The sequence below is a fragment of the Pipistrellus kuhlii genome, unplaced genomic scaffold (genome assembly GCF_014108245.1).
Source record: "Pipistrellus kuhlii isolate mPipKuh1 unplaced genomic scaffold, mPipKuh1.p scaffold_m20_p_20, whole genome shotgun sequence".
NCBI classification, from domain to species: Eukaryota; Metazoa; Chordata; class Mammalia; order Chiroptera; family Vespertilionidae; genus Pipistrellus; species Pipistrellus kuhlii.
Window position 1 is genome coordinate 560,334 of NW_023425516.1, and position 8,497 is coordinate 568,830.

At 43.2% G+C, this 8,497-nt stretch overlaps 1 protein-coding gene across 4 annotated transcripts in view; it reads right to left on the reverse strand.

The window, feature by feature from the left end:
* RNF10 (ring finger protein 10) overlaps window positions 1-5,987 on the reverse strand; it is a 42,949-nt gene extending 36,962 nt beyond the window's left edge. For all 4 annotated transcript variants that reach the window (XM_036449425.2, XM_036449423.2, XM_036449422.2 and 1 more), the window contains exon 1: window positions 5,373-5,987. In XM_036449425.2, coding sequence (XP_036305318.1) covers window positions 5,373-5,526 — 154 coding nt within the window. In that variant the 5' untranslated portion in view covers window positions 5,527-5,987. The remainder of the gene's footprint in view (window positions 1-5,372) is intronic.
* Between the last annotated feature and the right edge of the window lie 2,510 nt (window positions 5,988-8,497).

Here is an 8,497-nt window from a genome sequence, read left to right on the forward strand (position 1 = left end):
AGAGAGAGGGATAGAGAGTTAGAAACATCCATCAGCTGCCTCCTGCACACCCCCAACTGGGGATGTGCCCACAACCAAGATACATGCCCTTGACCGGAATTGAACCCAGGACCCTTCAGTCCACAGTCCGATGCTCTATCCACTGAGCCAAACCGGTTTCGGCTCTGTTGAAAATTTTAAATTTCGAATCGTAGGTTCTAAATACTGGCTGCGCCAACAAAATCACTTTCAGAGACTTTTGAAGCTATGGATGTCAGGGCGCAAGGGCCCAATCCAGACGGAAAGTATCACTAGGGAAGGGCCTCACACATCCCTGTTTTTATAAAAGGTCTTCAGGAAATTCTAATGCACAGCCAGAGCTGAGAACTAACCGCCAAAAACTGTCAAGACATATTCCAAAAGGGTCAAAACTACTAATTAAATGGCTTAAATCTAGAAATCAGGATCCCAGAATCAACAAGAGATTTGAGAATTTATTCCAGTGTCTATTATTCCACATTTCCCTAATAGAAAATTCTCTACCAAGTAACAGTAAGCATCTCTCATTCCAAAATATATGGCCATAAATTTTTCATTAAATAATGTGGCATCATCAACATTTCTAGCTCTAGTGCTGACAAGTGGCACAGCCTGGAGGTCAGATCAGCCAGGAAGTCTCTGCTGCTGATTCATGCTGTAAACACAAACAAGTTGCTTAGCCATCGTCCAGAGTGGTTGACAAGCACCTCCGGAGAGGCAGTACGTGGCTTTACTACAGAATCAACTGACAACAAATTGAATCCAGCTCAAATTACTAATTTTGACTGAAAGGAAGAGAGAGGTAGTATCAGGAATAGTGTATGTACCAGTAAGTTGCCTGCATGCTAAGTGAATTTATACAAAGTGTATTTATAAATATTACCCAGGACTTCTTAAGAATTCACTTGGGCAAATTACTCTAACCCCTCTAAGCCTTGGTTTTCTTGTCTGTAAAATAGGGTGAATCCTCTCCCCTCTCCCCTCACAGGGTCATGAGGATTAAGAGAAAACTTCTGGCCCGGTTGGTGTGGCTCAGTGGTTAAGCATTGACCTATGAACCAAGTCACGTTGGTTTGATTCCCAGTCAGCGCACATGGCAGGGGTTGTGGGCTCAATCCCCAATATGGGGCATGCAAAAGGCAGCCAATCGATGATGCTCTTTCATCATTAATCTCTTTCTCTCTCTCACCCCCCTTCTCTCAAAAATCGATAAAAATGTGTTTTTTTAAAAAGGAGAAAACTTCTGTGAAATGCCTACCACAGTGCTTGGCACACGGTTGCTGTTATTATTAATAAATCTAAATCATTCCAGTCAAAAGTACCCATAAACAAAGCCATATAAACCAAGGACTCCAGCCAACAGGCCCAGAAATTCTTATAACTTCTCTGGCTGGTGTTTTATTGGTCACCTCAATTTTCAAAGCCCTCGAAACCTCCAGGTCCATTTGCAACTCAGAGGCATTCTTCAAGGCAGATGAACCACTAGTAACCTGGCTTGTTACTGGAATAAGAGGAAGAGAGCAGGACAGTGCTGCATATCACCAACCTCAAAATAACTGCTTCATAACGCCTGACCTTCCCTTAACCTCCATTGCAGTACTATTCCCTGCAGATGGGGCAAGAGCTCAGTTCCGGGCTAGGGTCCACTGTTTGCCCATAAACTGCCTCGCTTCTCTTTACTTTGCTTTTTCTAAGTGACTTTCCCCAAACCTCTGGGATTCCTTGGATATTCACCATTAAACATTCTTAGAACTGCATCTTAATCCTACCAGAACACAGCTGTTGGAATATATCCAAGAAAGGGAATGTTATGTAAAATATTTGAAGCAATTAGCCAACACAGAGAAACTGTGGTATGCCACTCCAACCAGAAAGATCAAATAAATCTCGGTGGCAAGTTTACCTATTTCCTGTGTGCATGAAGGGCAAACTTAAGCCAGCCCCAGGAACAAAGACTCAGGTATATTAATCATGTAGTTTCGAAGCAAATGCCCATTTATGACACACGTTTTAGGGAAGAGAAATCAGAGGTTATTTCTTCACATGAGGTAGGGAAAGGATAAAGGAAAATAAAATATTTATAAATTAACAAACTTATTTTTTTTAATATATTTTATTGGTTTTTTTACAGAGAGGAAGTGGGGGGTTAGTTAGAAACATCTATGAGAGAGAAACATCGATCAACTGCCTCCTGCACACTCCCTACTGGGTATATGCCCGCAAACAAGGTACATGCCCTTGACTGGAATTGAACCTGGCACCCTTAAGTCCACAGGCCTATCCTCTATCCACTGAGCCAAACCAGTTAGGGTGACAAACTTATTTTTTAATACATTTTTATTGATTTCAGAGAGGAAGGGAGTGGGGAAAGACAGAAACATTAATGATGAGAGAGAATCATTTATCAGCTGCCTTCTGAATGCCCCACATTGGGGACTGAGCCCACAACCCGGGCATATGCCCTGAGCAGGAATTGAACCTGTGACTTACTGATTCATAGGTCGATGTTCAACCACTGAGCCACAGTGGCTGTGCTAGAAATTGAAAAACTCTTTAAAAAAAATAAGGCAATTTATGTCTTTTCAACTTACCCGTCCTGTTTTTCAACTCAGCACTGTGAAACTCAAGAGGTTCTTTCAACTATTTCCAGCAGCATCAAGCACATCAAAAGTCGAGTCAGCTTTTCTGAAACTTGTGTATGGAATTATGCTGAATTTGAGGCTGCCTTTTGTTCCAGCAACCATCCAGAAGTCACTGTAGAAAAGGTCCTAAATGCTATCTGTCGTAGCAGAACTGGTCTCAGCTTAAATGTCCTGAAGGCAGCATATGCTACCCTTTAACCTTAACAATTTATTCCTAAATGCAGGCAACGTGGGCTATGGATGAAGAACTGTGTGTTTAGCTACAAATCTTCCTTTTTGCTAAAGGAAAATGCATAGCAGTAGTCAGAAAAGTAGGCACTGGTAAAGGCAACTATAGCCAAGCTTTCAACACATTAAACACAAACGAATGATACCAGAGGGCACACTTGAGTATTTCAAATATAACTTACCAAAGTCTTTTAGTGAGTTTAGTGAGTTTTTACTTTCTTTCGCAGAAGCTTTCAATAGGAAGAAAAACCAGCCCTGGCTTGTTTGTCTCAGTGGACAGAGTGTTGGCCTGCTGACTAAAGGGTCCCGGGTTCAATTCTGGTCAAGGGCACATGCCCAGGTTTCGGGCTCCATCCCCAGTGGTGGGCTTGCAGGTGGCAGCCAATCAATGATTCTCTCTCATCATTGATGTTTCTATCTCTCTTCCCCTCCCCCTTCCACTCTGAAATCTATAAAAATATATTTTTTAAAAAAGATGAACAAGTATTTTAAGAGTGCTTCATAGTATTTGTTTTTAAAAAATGAACCCAACAATTAATATTTACTCTATACAAGTCTGAAAGGTTGCTGACAAATATTTGCTTTGGTCACACTACAACAGAATTCTGTATAATCCTAGGGCCTAATCGACATTAGTTCTACTAATCAACATATTCAAAGTCAGAAACAATATGAGTAAAATGCCTTAAAATACCTCAGTTTAACTCTTCTATTTCTTTTGGGTTGTTGCAAACTTTCACCTACTGCCTCATTAAAGAATAAACGTTAAGGCATTTATTACTGCTGTCTCCCTTATGTTAATGGCTTCAAAAGGAGCTCCCGAAAAATTAGTTGAGAATTCAGATAGGTATAGAATCAAATCTGTGCAAAAGTAAAGTTATCACCTACACTGAGAAATAGACCGCTCTAAACCAGTTCCCAACACTGGCCAGAACTGGCTACCCTCTATTTCTAAAGAGATCTGTGATAAAGCTATACAGGTGCAAAACCCCAATATTAATCTACATAATACTGCCTGACGTGGCCTGAGAGCCTGAGAGCCTAAAGCCTATTCATTATCTTGTCAACTGGATTCCACCTGCGTTCCCTAAGCAGTCCTAGAAGCCCTCGGAACCCCAGGAGAGCAAGTTTCCTCTGTCCAGCAGGTAAACTCAAGGCAGCCTTACAGTTGTTTTTCCTTTTAGAGTCAGCCTTACAGTTGTTTAATCTTAAATTGTAAAGAAGCCGAAACCGGTTTGGCTGAGTGGATAGAGCGTCAGCCTGCGGACTGAGGGGTCCCGGGTTCGATTCCGGTCAGGGGCGTGTGCCTGGGTTGCTGGCACATCCCCAGTGGGAGGTGTGCAGGAGGCAGCTGATCAATGACTCTCTCTCATAGATGTTTCTGACTCTATCTCTCTCCCTTCCTCTCTGTAAAAAATCAATAAAATATATGTTTTTAAAAGTTGTAAACAAAATGTTTCCCTCTCTGACACATTTTCCCACTGAAAACATCTTCCTATCACTAACATAATCGCAATAGAAAAGAGCACAGAGATTACAACTCCAGACCTGCCAACTCCTAACTAAACTCTGGCCTCTCAATTTTTTTCCTTCTTCAGATGAAAATCCCACCTTGTTGGACCGGTTAGTGACTGGAACCTCCACAACAGAGGCAGAAGCCTAGCCCAGGACCTGGTACCTGGTGAGCTCTAGATAAATGGTAGCTATTATCACCATGGTCATAATTTAATATTGAGAGGCATGGCTACAGAAATGACAAAATCTTCCCTGCAAAAGAACATAACTAGAGCCTAACAAAGGGAATAGGCATGATGTGTATTTGGTGCATAACAGCTGCCACGTACTTTCCTAAACCCTTGGTTCATTTGTTTTCTACGTTAATTCATTTAATTCTCATCTCCACCTTTACCGGTAAGGAAAGTCAGATGCTCACTCAGGGTCTAGCAAATCTAAAAAGACTGAGCCCAGAGCCTGTGCTCTGAAACACTGCAAAGCCTTCCACGGAGAGTCCTCCTCCTCAGTCAGGTTATTACACCTAAGGTTTGAGTTTGAAGAGTCTTTGGGCCCCACCCTCTCCTGTTTAAATTTGAACACTATCCAAAGCTAACTCAACGTTAAAGAGGAGAACAACCTGGTGTTTTTAAGAGCGTGAACGGATGAGTCAGACAGCTAGGTAGGAAGGCCTGCTGTGAGGCACATACCAGCGAGGCTACCTTAGCTTTCCTGACCTCAGTTTCCTCATCTGCAAAATGGGAATAAGAGCAGCACCTACTTCACGAGCTGTTTCCGAGTCCTAATGCCAGAACTCACTGTAAATTACTTACATTCATTGTAATAATGAGAACCCCGGAAGTGAAGTGGGGGGAGGTGGGATTCAGGAACCACAGAAAGCGGAGCTGGTCCCGGGTGTGACCAGCTGACAGGAGCGAGGACCCGCCCCGCGCCCCCCGCCGCCCCGCGGCCCCCGCGCCAGCCCGCGCTCACCGCTCTTGGGTTTAGACTCGCCGGCCGGCCCCGCGGACGCGGAGCGGGGCGGCTGTTGCCCTTTGCTGCTGCCCGAGGAGGCGGAGCTGCTGGGGCCGCTGCTCTTGTCCATGTCGGAGGCGCTGGCGGCGGCGTTGGGGGAGCTCAGCGGCATCAACGGGGGCCTCGGCGGCGGCGGCGGTCGGAGCGGAGCGGGCGCGGCGGGGACCCAGGCTCATGGCGTTCGGGGCCGGAGGGGGTCGGCGGCGGCAGCGGTTCTCGGCCTTCATGGCGACATTTTTCCGTTTCCTTACTCGGCTTCTCAAATTGGGAGGAGAAGCGGCGGGCGGGGCTGGGGAGCCCGGCGGCGGCAGTGACCGAGACGGCGGAGGAGGCCGGGGCTCGGAGGTCCGGGCCGGGCCTGGCGGGGCGGAGGTTGCGGGGAGCGGGGAGGCGCAGGAGGGTGCGCAGGCCCCGCCGGCCGGCCGGAGACGCTCTCCCGCCGCGGGGCAGGGAGAGGGCTGGCTGTCTTGGTGCCGGGGACCGGGGTCTCCGACACAGCGACCGACACTCGCCCCTGGGCCGAGGCCGAGCTGCTCCGGGAATGGCGACGAGTCGCCAAACAGCATCTCGAAGAACCCGGATGGAGTATATATAGTGGAGATGTGGAATGGTGCACTCTGGGAAATGTAGTTTTCAGCTTTCATCCGGGTCCAATGATTTCCACCTGAGCTCACACAGTTGAGAGCATACAGGATGATGGAATTTGTAGTTCAGTTTTTAGAATTAGTACACTAATAATGTTGCATTACTACTATATAATAATAATATACACTACTACTTATAACCCACCCAAACATTGGAATACCTGTGTAATTACTTTACTGATCTATTAATTTATACTTATACAAGAATTAATATCAATTTATTCATGGTTTATCCTAGCTCTTAGTAATAACCATAATAGCAACAATAATGGAAAAATCTTACATTTCATATGACTTTATAGCACTTTCTCATGTAAACTTTATTTCATTGCTAATAAATCATTTATTAATGTAATTCATTGTTAACATTTCATTTCATTAATAATAGTCGTTATTCAGTGTAATGCTGTACAGTTTATATAGATTATCACACTCCTCACAATAACTCAAATTTATAGACGAGGGAATGGGTTAAAAAAGCTTAAGTCAATGCTCCGCCCAAGTTGCCTAGTGGTTGAGAGTTGACCTATGAACCAGAAGGTCATGATTTGACTCCTGGTCAAGGCACGTGTCCGAGACTTTGGGCTTGATCCCCAGGGTGGGTGTGCAGAAGGCAACAGATCATTCTCTCTCATCATTGATGTTTCTATCTGTTTTCCCCTCTCCTTTCCTCTCTGAAGTCAATAAAAACATATTTTAAAATAAAAACTAGTTTAGTGAGAAGCTTGTTGTTTTTATTGCTCAGAGTTGCCTATATTAACTTGAAAAGGCCTAAAACAATAAGCAAAAGCATCCCATCCCAGAGGTTCCACAAAAATCCTGGTGAAACTGGATGGCAGCCAGCTCGTAAAAATTCATTTGGATAAAGTACTACAGAACAATATGGAAAATGAGATCAAAACTTTTTCTAGTGTCTATAAGAAGCTCACAGACAAGGATGTTAATTTTGAATTCCCAGAGTTCCAGTTGAAAACGAAAATGACTAAATACAATATCATTCATATGAAGAAAAGAAAAGAAAAAAGAAACTACAATGGAAAATAGTGATAAGGGCTTTAATAAAGTTAACACCAAATGCTGACTAGGGCAGAAGCTCCAAGGTGAGAAGTACCAACAGTTGAGAGGAATAAAAGAGGACTTCCCAGGGGTGGTGTCACTTGAGCTGAGCATAGAAGACTGAGTGAAATTTTAGCAGTCAAATATGAACAAATAAATAGGTAGACAAAATCCTCGGATTCCTGTAATTGGGCCTTTTCTTGGCTTCTTATTAATCATGACATTATACAAAACATTAATGAGTATATATAAGCCAATCAGTTTCTTAAAGTTATCAGTTTTAACTGGGACAAATAAAAGTAGATACTAATCTTATGTATTTTTTATATTTTTATTGATTTCAGAAAGGAAGAGAGAGGGAAAGAGAGATAGAAACATCAATGATGAGAGAGAATCACTGACTGGATGTCTCCTGCATGCGCCCTACTTGGGATCGAGCCCACAACCCAGGCATGTGCCCTTGAATCAAACCTGGGACCTTTCAAGTCCACAGGCCAATGCTTCATCCACTGAGCCAAACCAGTCAGGGATAATCTTATATTTTAAAATTTCCTTAATATATCCTCCACCAGTCCTTACCTTGGTTCACCTTTTCCACTTTTTTTTTTTTTTTGCCCCCACAGATCATATTGAAATGAGAGAATACCTACACAATGTTGGTTTGGAAACTTAATTTGATTTTAGAAGAAACATCCTCAAATCCTGAGGTCCATTCTCATGCATGACTACATTTGAAAGATATACTAAGATTTGCCGGAACTGGTTTGGCTCAGTGGATAGAGTGTCGGTCTGTGGACTGAAGGGTCCCGGGTTCAATTCTGGTCAAGGGCATGTGCCTTGGTTGCGGGCACATCCCCAGTGGGGGTGGTGCAGGAGGCAGCTGATCCATGTTTCTCTCTCATCGATGTTTCTAGCTCTCTGTCCTTCTCCCTTCCTCTCTGTAAAAAAAAAAAAAAAAAAAAAAAAAAAAAAATCAATAATATATATATATATATATGAAAAAGAAACATATACTGATTCCTTGATGAATTTTTATTTCCTTTAACAAAGATATGAGAACTCTGATTACATGGATGAATCATTCCATCCATCACACATAAAGATAAAAGAGAAGGGACGAGAAATCCCCGTGCAGTTCTTCCAAAACAAAGTGGTAGGTGTTCATCTGTCAGGCTACATTACACCAGAAAAAAAAAAATGTTATGTCCAAAATAGTTTCGTAGGGTCCTTGTGAAATATTTGTAGGAAACGTGCACTTAAAAAGAATCATACCGCCCCCATCTTCTTTTGGGCAAGATGGACTCTACCATTTCCATAAAAAGAAAAGAATGGGAAAATCTGGGTTTGAAGTAAAATACCTATGCTATGCCAGCTGGAGCTAGA